Source organism: Octopus sinensis, unplaced genomic scaffold (genome assembly GCF_006345805.1).
Source record: "Octopus sinensis unplaced genomic scaffold, ASM634580v1 Contig13275, whole genome shotgun sequence".
Classification (NCBI taxonomy): domain Eukaryota; kingdom Metazoa; phylum Mollusca; class Cephalopoda; order Octopoda; family Octopodidae; genus Octopus; species Octopus sinensis.
In genome coordinates, this window is record NW_021832866.1 from 51,391 (window position 1) to 69,450 (window position 18,060).

Below are 18,060 nucleotides of genomic sequence, written 5' to 3' on the forward strand. Positions count from 1 at the left end.
CAGTGGGACTGAACCCAGAGCCATGTGATTGGTAAGCAGGCTACTTACCACACAGCCACTCCTACGCCTACGTATGTATGTATGAATGAATACATGTGCACATGTGTATGAGAGGGCTACATCCTGTGCTGACAATAAAGGAATTCTCTCTCTCTCTTTCTCTTTGAAGGGCGGAGTGTATGGTGCAGGAGTGATGAGTGCAATATTGTATATTAGTAAAGTGGAGGTGCAATGGCCCAGTGGTTAGGGCAGCAGACTCGCGGTCATAGGATCGCGGTTTCGATTCCCAGACCGGGCGTTGTGAATGCTTATTGAGTGAAAACACCTAAAAGCTCCACGAGGCTCCGGCAGGGGATGGTGGTGATCCCTGCTGTACTTTTTCACCACAACTTTCTCTCACTCTTACTTCCTGTTTCTGTTGTACCTGTATTTCAAGGGGCCAGCCTTGTCACTCTCTGTGTCACGCTGAATATCCCCGAGAACTACGTTAAGGGTGCACGTGTCTGTGGAGTGCTCAGCCACTTACACGTTAATTTCACAAGCAGGCTATTCCGTTGATCGGATCAACCGGAACCCTCGTCGTCGTAACCGACGGAGTGCTTCCATATTAGTAAAACATGGACAGTGAATGTAGGTGATGTGAACGTGATGGAGAGAACTAAAGCTGGCATGCTGTGATGGTTTTGAAATGTTGGGGTTTTTTAGATTTAGGAAAGCACATTAGTCGCTATCTACAGTTGTTGGTGGTGGTGGTGTTTGTTTTGTTAGGTTTCCAAAGTTCTGCTGGAAAAGACAAGCAGGTGGACAAACAGACAGAACTACATCCCACATGGAGGTTGTTAAAAACAATGATTAGTTCGTTCATGTAATGTATCAGAGAGAGGAGTTAAAATAGTTGTGGGTGGCAGTGGCGGTGGAGGAGCTGAGTGGAATCAGATACAGAGTGGGATTTGAGGCGATTGTGGTGGTATGGATATGTAATGTGGGTGGTTGATGCCATTTGCATAATGATTTTTAGGGTCCTGATAGGGGCTGGAATGTGTGTAAGAAAGAGACTGGGGAAAAAGAGGACCAAGTGATGGAGGCTAATCTCAGGATTATTGACTTCATTAAGGAGATGACAGAGGACCGTTGGCAATGGGGACCTCCAGTTCTCAGACCCCAGACCCTATCCCTGCTCACTGTTCTCAGAGTGGAAATGGCTGTCTGCAAGTGTGAGCCCTGTGAGTCATAGTGACTGTGCCAGTGTATCTCCCTCACCATCCTCCAGGGTAACACCTTTTCCATTTAGTCTGCTGGGGATCATATTATACATTGCACTCTCGGCGGCCCTGGAAAATCCGAGCCCATAACGATTCGCAGCTCTCAAGTCGGTCTGTACCCACCATCCACAGCAGTTACTCCATATAATGCCTGGCACTTTATGGAAAGCAGTAGGCTTTTGCATTCCACTGATGCCCGATGAACTAGCAGTGTGCACTTCTTGAGAAGACATCCCCACACATTCAAACAGGTGAGAGGAAAACTAAAACAACATAGTACACGGCCACAGCACTAGATGCCCTTCCTGTCTCCAGCTCTGTTACTTATCCCCCACACTGTCCAGAGATGGCATTTATTTATTCTAAAGTCTGGATACAAACAATGTTTTATAAATATGTGTAGTCCATATGATAACATTTTCTTGATTTTGTTTTTCTGTTTCAGGTGAAGAAAAAAAACAAAACAAAAGTGATGGGTGTGTTAGACATATATGGTTTTGAAGTTTTTGAGGTGAGTTACTTTTGAACATGATTTGTATGTCATTCCTGGCGCTATATTATGCCTTCCCTGTTGATCTATGCCAAAACCTTTGTTGTCCATTTCTACCGTTACATTTGTACTGTATTATGAAGTAGAACCTGAATAAATCCTGAGAGGGATGTCACAGCAGGATTGTCCATCTGGTCTTAGATGTCCAGTGGATGTAAATCCTGAGCATTGACCTTTCTGCTGTTCTGTCATTGGTGACACAAAAGATATACTATCAAGATATCTGAGGATTATGTGTGACATGTGACATCCCAACATATGACATCCTGACCTTGTCTACTGGGAACACCATACATGGCGATTAGATGTGGGCACAACTGAAGAAAGACATCAACTAAGCCAGAGTTAAAGAGCTTCTCTCTGGCATGGTAGATAGAGATGAGTGGAGGGTGCCCTGGGCTTCATTGCTTTAGCCTTCTCTTCATAATGGAAGTAAGGGGCAGTTAACACTCTTATTTTGTTATACCAGTCATGTGATGTGGGCATGTCTAAAGTAAGGCATCAATTATGCCAGAATTGAAGAGATAGGATAGGTGGGTGGTGTCATGTTGAGAGCTCAAGTAACTGCATTGCCTTGGTCTCGTCTTCATAGGGAAAAAAGGAGGCAGTTAACATTTTTATCTTGTTATACCAGTCATGTGCCAACTTGGCCCATGGAACTTTCTCAGTGGCCTGCCAAAAAAGAAAACAATTGCTTAGACTTTTTCTTTAGTGTGAGCCTGCCTGATGATGAACTATGTCTCATGTACCCTGCTTTATATAAAAGTTTCCCACCCATAGCTGCCACAGTTTGGTTCTCCATCAGTTGTGACGATGAGTGTTCTAGATGATTTGATCAACAGACCAGCCTGCTCATAAAATTAACATGCAAGTGGCCATCACTCCACAAACACATGTATCTTTAATGTAGTTCTCTGAGAGATTCAGCATGACAAGTCTGACCCTTTGAATTACTTTATTTCTCATTGCTCCAGCTGAGTGGACTGGAGCAATGTGAAATAAAGTGTCTTGCTTAAGGACAAGAAACACCAGCAGGAATTGAACTCCAGACCTTATGATCATAAGCTGAATATCCTAGCTACTAAGTCACATGCCTTCTCTCATGACTGTTCAAGACATTACCAAGTTAACTATTTTTTCTTGCTTCTTCTGTAATTTCCTGATTTTCATTTCTTAATCTTTTCCAATCTTCGTTTTCACAGAACAATAGTTTTGAACAGTTTATCATTAATTACTGTAATGAGAAATTACAACAAATTTTTATTGAATTAACCTTAAAAGAAGAACAAGAAGAATATGTGAAGGAGGTAAGAATGTGTTAGATTCCTTACCAATTTTTGGTGTCTTGGAGTTTGCTGAGACTTTTGTCTTTCCATGTAGCAATAATATTCATAATTAAATACAAGATAGTTTGGCATTATCTAATTGTTAATTTTAATTGCAAGTGTTAAATACTATCATCATCATCATCATTAACAATATCAACACCACCAACATCATTATTACCATCACTGACATCACCGCAACTCATCTTCATCATCATCATGATAACACCCACCACTACCACCACCACCACATCACCACTATCACTTTCATTAATACCACCACTACTATCACCATCATTATCACTTCAACCACCACCATTATCATCGATATCACCAATACCCATACCATTATAATCATCACCACAACCACCACCATCACCTATTACTACTGTAATTACTCTTCGTGGTATGCTACATTAAGTGACTGGTCATTGTTTTTAACATCCTCCATGTGTGATGCAGTTCTGCCTGTTTGTCTGTCTTTTCAAGCAGAAACTTAACAAGACAACAACAACAGCAACAATAGATAGTAACCAATGTATTTTCCTCTAAAAACACATAGTATTCATATCATGGAGCCAAATGATTCAACATGTTTCTACTATGTGGCTAGTAAATGTTTACTGTTTCTACATGTTTACCCATCCCCATGTGGTGTATAGGCTTTATGATAAAATTACACATTTCTTCCCCCACTTCATGCCGTGGACATGTGGTCTGCTATGACCCAATGTGTTTATGTTATGTAAAAGTATAACAAATAAGGAACTGTGTTTATGCAATAAAATTAACAGAAACCTGCAAAGGTGGCGAAATGGCAGAAACGTTAGCACGCCAGGTGAAATGCGTAACCGTATTTCGTCTGCCGTTACGTTCTGTGTTCAAATTCCGCCGAGGTCGACTTTGCCTTTCATCCTTTTGGGGTCGATAAATTAAGTACCAGTTATACACTGGAGTCGATGTAATCGACTTAATCCGTTTGCCTGTCCTTACGTCAAATCCTATTTCTTTACTATTTGTCGTATTTGAAATTACGTCAAATTCCTCCGAGGTCGACTTTAAGGATGGAATATATGACATAGAGAAACGTCAGGTAAATGTCATAAATGAACATGGATCGTACTTTGATTAAATAAATCAGTTCTCTAACACTTCTGAAACATTTTATTGTTACCTTTCAAATACGACATTTCATGTGAAATAACCTAATATTTTTCTGACCCATTTTTTTTCAGGGAATTGAATGGATCCACGTGGATTATTTCAACAATGCTGTGATATGTGAATTAATTGAAAAGGTAGGTAATGACAATTGTCAGTTTGTGTGTGTGTGTGTGTGTGTGTGTGTGTGAGAGAGTATATGTTTATATGTGTTCATGCTTTTGGTTATATGAGAATGTATGTGTGTGTGTGTCTATGTCGTTTTTCTCACATCTGAATGTTTCTATGACTGGTTATGTAGACTGTGTGTTACTTTCTCTCTGTCTTTCTCATATACACACACACACACATATATATATATATGTTTTTATATATACACACACACACATGCACACACATACACATACATATGCCAGCATGGAAGGTGGACGTCAAACGATGAGGATGATATATATTTTTCATGTCATAAGAATTTTATACACTTTTGAGAGAACAGAAAATCATATAGGTGCAGGCTTGGCTTACTTCCCAACCACATGGTTCTGGGATCAATCCCACTGTGTGGCCACTTGGGCAAGTGTCTTCTACTATTGTTTTGTGTCAATCAAAGCCTTGTGAGTGGATTTAGTAGACGGAAATTGAAAGAAGCCCATTGTATATATATAAATGCATGTGCATCTGTATATGTATCCTACCTCTACTTGACAACTGATAGTAGTACGTTTATGACCCCATAACGTAGTGGTTTGACAAAAGAGGCTGATATCATTAGTACCAGGCTTTAAAAAGGGAAAATTAGTACAGGGGTTAATTGATTCAACTAAATATTCTTCCGGGCAGTGCCCCAGCATGGCCAGTCTAATGACTGAAAATTGTAAAAAAGATGAAAGATAAAAAAGATTTGTGTTTTGGAACAGCGGATCTCACAGCACCCATAAAGCTATAAGTAATAGCATGTAAATATTGGGTAGAAAATTCCTTTCGGATAGAAAAAGCCACTAGCTGGCAGAATATCTAGAATATCCCCCTTAAAATTGCTGGCCTTGTGCAACATTTGAAACAATCATTTTTTTAAAAAATAAGTACCAGTTGAATACTGGGGTCGATGTAATCAACTTGCCCCCGCCGTTGAAATTGCTGGTCTTGTGCAACACTGGGCAAAGTGTGTTGTGACATTTCGCCCATCATATATGTTCTGAGTTCAAATTCTGCTGTGGTCCACTTTGCCTTTCAACCTTCCAGGGTCAATGAAACAGGTATCAATTGAGCATCAGGATCGATGTAATTGATTAGCCCTTTCCTGCAAAATTTCAGGCCTTATGCCTATTGTAGAAAGGATCATTGCTACTATTACAAGTTGAAGCTTAGTTTCACGTTTGATTATTGAGGCATCAGAAAGACAGAGCTACTTCAACAATATATTTAAGTAAAGGTATTGGGAAACATATTTTTACTTATATATTGACATAATTCTTAACTTTTTTCGTACATTTAACTCTGAGTAACAATTCAAGAAATTACAAATTTTAACAAAATATACTCTGTTTCATGTATTGAGTGTTTTTTTTTATTCTTGGCAAACACAAATGTTCACCAATAGCGTGTTTGTGTGTGTGTGTGGATCAGTTAATATATTGTGCAATGGACTGATACTCAGGATAAACTGCACTATCGAAATATTTGTAGTGATGTTTTGAACTATATATTGGCTTTTGTTTACTATACACATATATATGTATAAATATACAAATAACAATAATCTTTGGATGGAAACTATAAATTTATCCTACATCATATCGGCACAGCTCGGTGCAACCCCCGAAAACTGGTTCACCGGTCAGCATCATTAGACTGCAGCCGACATAATGGAATAGGAGCTTTGTTTGCCTGTTCAAAACATTTCTCATAAAAACAAATTCAAAAGATATGTATATATATATATATATATATATATATATGCTTTTCAACATGTGATCTCTTGAGCACCACCAGCTCAAATATTTTCTCCTCTGTCTTCCCTCCTTGGGATCTTTCCTTCTCCTTGTTTACGACGAAGAGCTCCGCTCGAAACGTTAAACCCTCCTTCCCTTCTTTCCTGAGCGTCAATAATACTTTAATTGTTCCACGTCCTGCATTGCTGTGTTTTTTTCTCTTTTTTTCTGTGTTTTCTTGTTTGGATTAACTTTATATATTTATATATTCTGTTTCAGAACAATGTAGGAGTTTTAGCGATGCTTGATGAAGAGTGCCTTCGACCAGGAACCGTCACAGATTTAACATTCCTTGCAAAACTTGACTCCATTTGTTCAGAACATCCTCATTACGAAAGTCGCGGCTGTAAAAAAAGCATGTCTGACAGAACGTTGCCTCATGAATCTTTTCGCCTCAAACATTACGCAGGCGCAGTAAGTAACACAATATTTATAATTGATCTTCTTCTTCTTCTCCTCCTCATTGCATAATTCCTATCTTCCTCTCCTTTCATTTCTCATCTCATTTTATATTTATCTTCCTGTTGTTGCTGTTCTTGTTTAACACCCTCAGCTCACCTCAGATTCATCAGGGGGGGAAAAAAGGTATTCCAGCTTGTCCCTTTTTGTTTAAAGTTTGTTTCCAGACACAGGAGTGGCTGTGTTGGTAAGTAGCTTGCTTACCAACCACATGGTTCTGGGTTCAGTCCCACTGCGTGGCACCCTGGGCAAGTGTCTTCTACTATAGCCTTGGGTTGACCAAAGCCTTGTGAGTGAATTTGGTAGACGGAAACTGAAAGAAGCTCATCATATATATATATATATATGTGTGTGTGTGTGTGTGTGTATATATTTGTGTGTCTGTGTTTGTCCCCACCCCCAACATTGCTTGACAACCGATGCTGATGTGTTTACTTCCCAGTAACTTAGCAGTTCGGCAAAAGAGACCGATAGAATAAGTACCAGGCTTACAAAGAATAAGTCCTGGGGTCAATTTGCTCAACTAAAGGCGGTGCTCCAGCATGGCCGCAGTCAAATGACTGGAACAAGTATGAGAGTACAAGAGAACTAAAGTCTCCTGGATCCACTCATAGTCTCTTCCTTTTCTAAAACAGACCATAATTTAACTCTTTAGCATTCAGGTTATTCTGTCAAATGTAATGCTAATTTATTCACGTTGTTTTGAATTAATCATGTATCTTCATGAATTCAATGATTTCGTTGTGTATTTTTAAAATGACATTGTTGGGTAAGTGTGAAAGGCCAGATCATAAGAATATTTGGGTCGGATATGGCTAGTTTAAATGTTAAAGGATTAAATATGCTTCACTGAATATCAACTAAATTTTTCTGAGGAAAATTTGGTAGGAAATCTCTGTGGAAGGCCAATAGAAGGACCATTCCTGTATTTGTAGATTTAATCAGTTGACCACTGGCTGTCTTTAAAATGGAGTCCATTATATTAGAACCACTGAAACCAGGTTGCTGACCACAAACTGATCTCCTCATTCTGCTAACCGTTTTTGGAGACCTTGGCAAATATTTCTTCCTGCTCCTTACATTATGAGTTCAAAAGAATCAACTTTGCCTGTCATATTTTTGGGGGTTTATGAAATAAGTACCACTCAGGTGAGGATCATGTTTCTTTCCCTCAAAAAATTGCTGGTCTTGTGCCAAAAAATTAGAAATCACTATTATTATTACTATTATTATTATTATTAGGGTGGCAAGCTGGCACAATTGTTATCATGCCAGGCAAAATGCTTAGTGGCATTTTGTTCGTCTTTACATTCTGAGTACAAATTCTGCCAAAGTCAACTTGGCCTTTCATTCTTTTGGGGTTGATAAAGTAAGTACCAGTTGTGCAGTGAAGCTGATGTGATTGACTTACCCATGTACCCAATATTTCTAGCTTTATGCCAAAATTTGGAACCATTATTATTATTATTATTACTTTAAACATGTTTTTTATACCTGCTTCTCTGTATCTCCTTTTGCTTTCCGTTCCATCAGGTAACCTACAGGGTTGAAGGGTTTGTTGATAAAAACAACGACCTTTTGTTCCGTGATTTGTCTCAAGCCATGTACAGATGTAAACATCCTTTACTAAAAGACTTATTCCCAGAAGGTAAGCCACATCTTTTTTTGAACATCTTTCATCCTCGCATCTATTGATTCTTCCTCGTTTTGTAATTGTTGTTGTTGCTATGCAACTTAAGTCTGTGATGTTGCAAGAAAAGTAAAGAACTGTTGTTTGCTTACAAACCTCAACAGTTTCAGTTCTGAGGTTGGTGGGTTTGCCATTTATCCTTCAGGCCAGTGGTTCCCAACCTTTTCACTACCAATGACACCTTTTATGTAAATGAGTTTTTTCCCATGGACCCCTGGGCATAAAGAAATAAGAATCATTTGAATATCAGAAAAAGTACTTTGAAGAATTTCTTCAGGCTCTTTATATTTTGTTTTCAAATGTCACCGAGGTCAACGTTGCCTTGCATCTTTTGTGATACATTGAATGCCAGTTATATACTGGGAATAATTCAACGAACTACACCTTATCTCTACAAATAACCTTGTTACAATATGTAACAGTTTTAAAACTGTTTTAACTTAATTTCGTAGATATTATATTTAAATCATCGTCATTCATTTCTATTCCATGCTGGCATGGATCAAATAGTTTGACAGGATCCAGCAAGTGAGGAGACTCTATCAAGATCTAGTGACTGTTTTGCCAAGGTTTCAACAGCTGGGTGCTCTTCCTATCACCAACCACTTCACAGAATGTTGTGGGTGATTTTGGCTGTCACCAACTCTAGTGAGGCCGCAAAGCAACTCACAAGTAAAGAAGACCCCTTGACCGAGAAGAGTATGGTGTCAAAGGAAATGACTTATGCCAGGTGTGGAGAGATACTACTATGACAGAGGAAATGGAACAACTGTCTTACTGTTGAGGAGATACATTACATGGTTACCCTCAGCTGGAAAAGGGAAGAAAAAGATGATAGTGATGAGATATTCACCTGGTGGTTAGCGCAGTGGACCTTGCGGTTGAAGGATCACAGGTTGGAATCTCAGACCGTGTATCTTATCCAACATTCTTTCTATGAGCTGAAAGGGCCCGTACCCTCCCTTGCAGCCGTTAATTTAATGGTGGTGCATCAGCATGGCCGCAGCTCTGAGCTGAAACTGCAGAAAAAAAAATACATATACATTCACACATACATATTCTGTTCTTTCTCATTGATAGGAAATCCCGCTCGCCCATCTTTAAAACGTCCAGCCACTGCCGGCTCGCAATTCAAAGTAAGTATGTTTAATTACATCTGTATACAAGTATGTGGACATGAGAAAATAAGATGACTAACGAATAAATGGTTATCTTATCATCATTTATTCCTTAGTCATCTTTTTTTCTTATTACTGCTCTATACTCAAGTAATGTTTCGTTCTGAAGCATGCGTATATTGAGTTCTATGCCAAGTTATTAGTCTCACAATGCCTAAATTAAATATGTATATGTATATATATACAAAATTAGAAAATGGAGAAATATATCTAAATCAATCATCAACCATCTGATAATACCCAATCAATACTTTATTAAACCATTACACAATAGCAATGATATTATACATTAATACAGTACAAATATAACAAGACATAGAAATAGAAATACATTTACATTGTAGCTGACAGCTGTTTCGGCCATGAAGACAGATATATATATATATAATTAAATAATAATATTAGGGAGTATGGCTCCAAACTTACAGGGAAAAATTAGATTTAGGATTAAATCAAATTTCACAGTATAAATATATAAAATATGAATTAGAGATAAAACCACTATTATGCAACTCAGTGATAGACATAAACCAATACATAAATAACAAATAATATAAATATAATTAATATAATATATAAAATATAATAAATAATATATAATATAAAAAAAAAATAAAGATTTTATTTTAAATTTAAAAAATTTAAATTTTATATATATATATTATATTAATTATATTTATATTATTTGTTATTTATGTATTGGTTTATGTCTATCACTGAGTTGTCTAATAGTGGTTTTATCTCTAATTCATATGTTATATATATATAATATTAGGGAGTAAATCCAAACTTACAGGGAAAAATTAGATTTTGGATTAAATCTAATTTTACATTATAAATATAAATTAAATTAGAGATAAAACCACTATTAGGGAAATCAAACAGTGAAAAACATAAACCAAAACATAGAAATAAAATTAATTAATAAAATATACAAAATATATAAAATTCAAAATTTAAAATTATTTAAATTTAAAAATTTAAAATTATTAATTTATATATATATATATATATATATATACACACATATATATATACATATATATATATATATATATATATATAATTTATTTATTTTTTTATTTATTAAATATATGTAACTATCAAAAAGTATTAAAAAGTTTAATATAAGATATATTACATATATATCCATAATTACTGGATTGGCTGTCTTGGTTATTTTAAATCTAAATTTAAATGTCCAAAATCTTCAGGGATTTCTAAGGACCTGTTCTTAATTTGAACCAAATGAAAAATAAATCTCCACCTGGGTATGGTACCAAATATTACAGGTGACATTGGTGAGACAATATTGACTACCAACTTGATGTTATTGTTGCTTTAACCCCTCCATTCTTTTAGATATTGGTTTACCACCAAATTTGGTTAACTCATTCTTTTTTCATGTCTCCAGGTATCTGTGGCAGAACTTATGAAGAACTTATCTTCCAAGAACCCCAATTATATCCGGTGTATCAAGGTACGTTTTTCTAGACCTAAGATCAAATGTGTTCCAGCTTTTACCATCCAATAGATTTAGGTAGTGAATTAGTAGAGTGGGTAGAACATTGGATAGACTGCTCTGCAGCATTGGTCTGAATTTTGGTTCTCTGCTTTGTAAGTTCAAATCCCAGTGAGGTCAACTTTGTGGAATGGTAGAAATATATGAGTCTTTCAGATGTCTTAGGGTTTCCATTCTGGTTTGTTATGCTCTGAGTTAAAATTCGGACTGCATTCTAATGGTCAAAGTTAAATAACCTGATTGTGGAAACCCCTTGTCAAACAAAAGCTGGTCAGTGTGGACGAGCAGGCCCAAAGTGGGATGTTGAGAGATTATGTTCAGCAGTAAATAGGCAATGCGACAGAATATATATCAAAGACAATGCATCCATTTTAAAATGTGATGATGTGTGATTTGAGAGAGATGAGGGCCATTGTTTTTAGACAGTCAAATAACTATATGAAGACTACATTTTGCACTTATTTCAAGGTGGGTTATTGTCAGGGAGGGCAGACTGAATGACCTCTGACCCTCAGTGTATGGGGAAATAGGGATAAGGCAAAAAAGGTTAGCAAACTGAATGTGCCTTTGTTGTGGATTAAAGGTCAGTTATTGAGTTAAGGAAACATTTTTATATACTTTAATTTAGCAATATTTAATTTATGCATTTGATTTTTAAATTTCAAGTGGGATAATTTTTCCTGTTTTTTGACATAATTTTTGAGAGTGGTCAGGTCCATTTTTAGTATTCTAGTTTGTTAGAGCAGTCGAGTTTATTTCAGATATTCTCATTTTAAAAACCCTGACTAATCGTTGAGAGGACACTGGTGTTGCTTTGGCAGAAGTTTGCACTCTCTGAGTGCTCTTATTATTATTATTATTATTATTATTATTGTTTTTGTTGTTGTTCCAGCCCAATGATTTCAAGAAACCTATAGCATTTGATGAAGATCTAGTCCGGCATCAGGTTCGCTACTTAGGGTAAGTAACTTGTTGATTGGCTCACCTGTCTTGTGATGCTCTGAGTTTTCAGCACTCACAAGTCCATACATCACCAAATATACACATTCACAAGCAACATATCTATCACTAACACTCATCTATTCACATTTATGCAAATGCATGAATCTACGACCTGGCTTAGAGGGTATTGCCAAAGACATGGCTAGAGGCCCAACCTTACAAGTTCTTTTACAGGGGTTGGAAAAACTGAAGAACCACTGCAATAAGTGAGTGAATCTGAGAGGGGAATATCCTGAATAAAATCACATAATTAACTGATCCTCCTGTATTTTCTTTTTGCCAAAACCAGGAACTTTTCAGTATCCCCTTATAAGATTCTACCCATCCTAAATACTTATAAAGACAATCACAAACCCTTCCACTCTCATCCTTTCAGATACCCCACTCGTATTTATTAATAGCTGGTTTAATATTTATCTATTACAGGCTAATGGAGAATGTTCAGGTGAGACGTGCTGGATATGCATTTCGACAGAGCTATGGTCATTTCTTATATCGTTACAAGATGTTATCACCTTTGACCTGGCCACATTGGGATGGACCCGTACAACAAGGGGTCAAGGTTCTCATGGACAATATGGGATTTACAAATACTCATTATGCTTTTGGAAAGACAAAAGTCTTCATTAGGAAACCAAAAACGGTAAAATTTCATTTTCTTTTTTTAATATTCTTTTCATATATTCTATTTTCTTAATTTAAAAAGTCTCTCCGCAGTGAATTTTTTTTATCCTGCACATGCGCAACTTGGCTATCCCTGCGTGGGCGGCCAAGTGTCAACCACTGTCCCTCAGTCATTGTGTATCCTTCAGCATGTCGACATGCTAACCATTAAAGAATGTACGTTTTTAGTTGAATGGGCGTTTCGAGCTGGAAACAAATGTACAGATATTGTGAAACAGAAGTTCCACTGAAACTGTTGTTCTACATCATGGCACTGTGCGGGGATTTGATAAGAAAATTTAGAAACACAGGCTCAGTGGAAGACGCAGCAAGAAGCGATAGGCCTACTGTTCTTTCTGACGAAACACTCTCTAATGTTTCTGACAAACTGTTGGCAAGCCCATCAAAATCCCTACACAAATTGTCACAGGAAACGGAAATCAACCCAGGAAGTGCTCACACGGCAGTAAAAAGAAATTAAATTTTATGTATTGAAAATGAAAGACGACACTTTCAACACCTTATAAAGTTTTTTAAAATCTGGTTAAGTCTAATACGGTACTACTTGAGAACAGTGGTCCCTGTGCACGCACTCGCGTAGTCGTGCATCCGCGCTAGCTAGTCATGACTAGTCGATCCTTACTTTGTGCTTTTATGTGTTATTTACTTTGTTTAAAAAATTATTTACTTTGTGTTTTTGTGTTTCATTTACTTTGTTTAACAAAAATTATTTACTTTGTTTTTAAAGAATTAATTTTGTGTTTTATTTACTTTGCTAGGTAGTGGTAGGATTGACTAGTCACGACTAACTAGCGCGCATGCGCGACTACGCGAGTGCGCGCACCGGGACCACTGTTCTCAAGTAGTACCGTCTAATGTATTCTTTTGTAGTCTTACACCATCTTATAAATATTTGTTTTGCAATAAATTACTTACTGCGGATAGACTTTTTGAACACCCTGTAGTATCAAAGTAACTACGACAAGTTTAGCCAGTGTCCCCTTTTAAGATGGTTGAGTTTTGTTTGAGTGAGATTTCTCTGCTATTCCGGACGGGTGGAATTACCACAAGAAGTTCTCTGGTTGACGCTTAATGCTGTCATCATGGGAGATAACCTATAATAAATTTATATTGTCGAAATAAAATTAGAGTTATCTCCCTTACAATCAAACTTTTTTTTTTTGCCCCCAATTCCACTTTCTAAGGAAATTTCTTTGAGAAAATAATTATAGTCTTTTCTTTATTATTCCACTTATCTATTTAACAATAGTAATGATGATGATGATGTGTCAATGAAAACAATTCAGCCTTTGTTTTAGATGTCTCACTGATGCGAAATTAAACTCAAATCTGAAATTGTTGTTAAGACCAAATCTAATGTGATCATCATCATCATCGTTTAACGTCCGTTCTCCATGCTAGCATGGGTTGGACGGTTCGACCGGGGATCTGGGAAGCCAGAAGGCTGCACCAGGCTCCAGGCAATGTTTCTACAGCTGGATGCCCTTCCTAACGCCAACCACTCCGTGAGTGTAGTGGGTGCTTTTTACATGCCACCCGCACAGGTGCTAGGTGAGGCTGGCAATGGCCACGGTCGGATTGGTGCATTTTACGTGCCACCGGCACGGAAGCCAGTCGAGGCAGCGCTGGCATCGGCCACAATTCGGATAGTGCTTTTTACGTACCACCAGTCCAGGGGTCCTGGCATCTGCCGGGTGCCAGTCATAGGATTGGTTCAATTTCGATTCTGATTCCGATTTCGATTTACAATTCTGAGAGAAAAGATTAACAGTCTGTTCGTTAGCAAACATTGCATGTATTATGGCTCAGGTCTCATTGATAGTTTCCAGACCCAAATCGGTTCTTCTAATGGCTAATAGAACCATTTATGTTAAAATCTTAAACATTTCGTGTTCTTTCTGTTTTGTAGTTATTTGAAATGGAAGAGAGACGTCGCGGTCAAATGCATTATTTAGCCATGTCAATACAGAAAGTGTGGAGAGGCTGGCAGCAGTGGTCCTTGTACCAGAAAATGAAATACAGTCAAATCATAATTTCGTGTAGATTTCGTGGGTACTGGGTAAGTATGCTTTGGGTTCATATGTCTGCTTCTCTCTCTCTCTCTTTATATATATATATATAAATTAGAAAAAAACCACCTTCTATCAATTCAAAATGAACAATTAAATTACACCATCTAGAAAATCTTTATATATAAAACTAAAGTTGTGTGTCTATCTCCTACGATTTAGATTCCTAACTACTCCCACATTTTGCGGTGCAGTTTAACCAAAACCGGGTATCTTATAGTCGTGATTCATATCGAGCCATTCTGGGTATTAGCACGTGTCTACGATGAGTCTACGATTTAAAAAAAAATTTACCATTATTTTTTTCCATTTTAATGCATTTTTTTCGCTATTATATAAGGGAAGTAACTCTCTAAAAATGTCTACGATGAGTCAACGATTTAAAAAAAAAATTACCATCCTTTTTTTTCCATTTTTAATGTATTTTTTTGTTATATTTTGGCTATAACTCTCTAAAAATGCTTATATAGTTATTTCCCTTACAAACCCGGGCGATACTGCTAGTTACATATAATAGAAATATTAAATATAAAATAATAATATACCGATGATTAAGTAAATTGCAAAAAAATAATAAATAAAACGTATATATTTGGTATATATACCAAATATGTACGTTTTATTTATTATTTTGCACATTACTTAATCATCAGTATATCATTGTTGTTTTATATTTAATATTTCTATTATATGTAATTTTCTAGATGGTGTAATTTAATTGTTCATTTTGAATTGATTAAAGGTGGTTTTTTTCCAATTTATATATATATATATATATATTATATTTTGTGAAATTTGATTTAGTATTTCTAAATTGAATTTTTCCCTGTAAGTTAGGAATCATATTCCCTCAAATTATTATTATTATATATATATACAGAGAGAGAGAGAGAGAGAGCGAGAGATGGAAAATTTTGTCAATCATTCTGTGTGACTCACTGTCTGTGTCTGTTTGTCTGTATTTGTCTCTACCTGTCTGTCTCACTATCTCTTGGCCAATCCATACTCTATCTGTTACACAAACACACACACAACATTACAATAGATGTCATTATTTCCCTGCAATACTTTGATAAATTCTCTTCATCTCTATTTTTCTCTTTTTCTCCAGGCACAGAAATGCTATCAGCTGATAAGGACTGCTACCATAATCATTCAGTCGTATTTCCGAGGCTATAAGGTAACCACACCCTCTTGTTTCTAACATTCCAATTTTACTTATCGAATTATTTCTTCAAAATGTTCAACAGTGAACTTTCCTGGTGTAATTTTTAATATAAAAACACGGACTTGTTTCAGCCTTGTTAGCTTCTCTTCAGCAAGGCACATGTTCCTTTCTCTCTATCATATTTTACGCTCCTATCATCAGGCACAAAGCCACCTCCCTCAATAGTACTCCCCCTATCACCTTAGTTGAGGGGTTCTTGTCTTTTGAATTAATTGGCAACCTCATTAGTGCTAGTTCCCTGTAAAAAGTACCAGTGCACTTTGTAAAGTGGTTGGCATTAGGAAAGAGCATCCCGCTGTAGAAACCAACCCAGAACTGACACTGGAGTTTCATGCAGCCCTCTGACTCATGGTTTCCTCTTTAACCATCCAACTAATGCCAGCATTGAAAATAGACACTAAATGATGTGATGAAGAAAAATCACCAGTTAGATTTTCTTCTACAGGGCCAATGCTTTTGCTGTGAGGTGTATTTTTTAATTATTCTCCCTTAGGTGCAGGCATGGCTGTGTGGTAAGAAGTTTGCTTCCCAACCACATGGTTCCAGGTTCACTCCCACTGTGTGGCACTTCAGGCAAGTGTCTTCTATTATTGCTTTGGGCGAACCAAAGCTTTGTGATTGGATTTAATAGATGAAAACTAAAAGAAACCTGTTGTGTGTGTGTGTGTGTGTGCATATATGCGTGTGTGTGTCTTTGTCCCCCTCCATCATCACTTGACAACCAGTGCTGGTGTGTTTACATTCCTGTAACTTAGCAGTTTGGCAAAAGAGACTAATAGAATAAGTGCTAGGTTTAAAAATGAAAATAAGTACTAGGGTTGACTAGATTGACTAATATTCTCAAAGTCGTGTCCCAGCATGACTGCAGTCTAATAGTGAAAGTTTACTGTTTGACTGAAGAACATACAACTTAATCCTAAAGGACAAACTTGCTGTTTTATCTAAACCATGACCATCCTTCAAGATATTTCAAACATCAAATTAATTAGAACAAAGTTATTTTATTAAATTCTCCATTGTTTTGAAATTTAATTGAAATGAAGGCTGTGTACTTCAATAGGAATATGGTAACAAATGGGTTAAACACAGATGATAAGGTGCTGTATAATAATCTCTCTTTATCTCTCCCACTTTTAACCCCTCCTCCCATCAATTTTTACTTTTTATTCAATAAGCTCACTAATTACTTAATTGCAGAATTACTGCTTTCACTAATTAGAGAGTTTTTTTTTTCTTTCTCTTGTTAGGCGAGACTACTTTTAATGCAACTCAGACATCACAAGCGTGTACTTTGGGCCGTCGCTGTAATACGGAAGTTCTACAAAGGATGGAAAGTTCGACGTGAATATAGAAATAAATTCAAAGCTATTGCTGGTCCAAAAATAATTCTTTTCTTTCAAGTGGCTTTAGTAAGTAGAACCTGAGAATTGGTTTGGTAGTTTATTTTTGTTTTCCATAATTTACATTCGTTTCCTTCTTTGGTAACATGTTTTACTTGAAGTATTTAATCTTTTTTTTTAAAAAAGCCACCTTAACTGGCTTCTGTGCCGGTGGCACGTAAAAAGCACCAACCGATCGTGGCCCCTGCCAGCCTCCCCTGGCACCAGTGCCGGTGGCACGTAAAAAGCACCAACTGATCGTGGCCCCTGCCAGCCTCCCCTGGCACCAGTGCCAGTGGCACGTAAAAAGCACCAACCGATCGTGGCCCCTGCCAGCCTCCCCTGGCACCAGTGCCGGTGGCATGTAAAAAGCACCAACTGATCGTGGCCACTGTCACGTAAAAAGCACCCACTACACTCATGGAGTGGTTGGTGTTAGGAAGGGTACCCAGCTGTAGAAACACTGTCAGATCAGACTGGAGCCTGGTGCAGCCTCCTAGCTTCCCAGACCCCTGTCGAACCGTCCAACCCGTGCTAGCATGGAAAATGGACATTAAACG

General features: G+C 37.1%; 1 protein-coding gene across 1 annotated transcript in view; it reads left to right on the forward strand.

The window, feature by feature from the left end:
- Positions 1 to 18,060, forward strand: part of LOC115229624 (unconventional myosin-Ib-like) — a 76,422-nt gene that overhangs the window by 42,711 nt on the left and 15,651 nt on the right. Inside the window, exons 10-21 of the mRNA XM_029799950.2 lie at positions 1,708 to 1,773; positions 3,015 to 3,119; positions 4,373 to 4,435; positions 6,509 to 6,703; positions 8,282 to 8,396; positions 9,519 to 9,574; positions 11,031 to 11,096; positions 12,031 to 12,098; positions 12,567 to 12,783; positions 14,734 to 14,883; positions 16,005 to 16,073; positions 17,369 to 17,530. Coding sequence (XP_029655810.2) covers positions 1,708 to 1,773; positions 3,015 to 3,119; positions 4,373 to 4,435; positions 6,509 to 6,703; positions 8,282 to 8,396; positions 9,519 to 9,574; positions 11,031 to 11,096; positions 12,031 to 12,098; positions 12,567 to 12,783; positions 14,734 to 14,883; positions 16,005 to 16,073; positions 17,369 to 17,530 — 1,332 coding nt within the window. The remainder of the gene's footprint in view (positions 1 to 1,707; positions 1,774 to 3,014; positions 3,120 to 4,372; positions 4,436 to 6,508; positions 6,704 to 8,281; positions 8,397 to 9,518; positions 9,575 to 11,030; positions 11,097 to 12,030; positions 12,099 to 12,566; positions 12,784 to 14,733; positions 14,884 to 16,004; positions 16,074 to 17,368; positions 17,531 to 18,060) is intronic.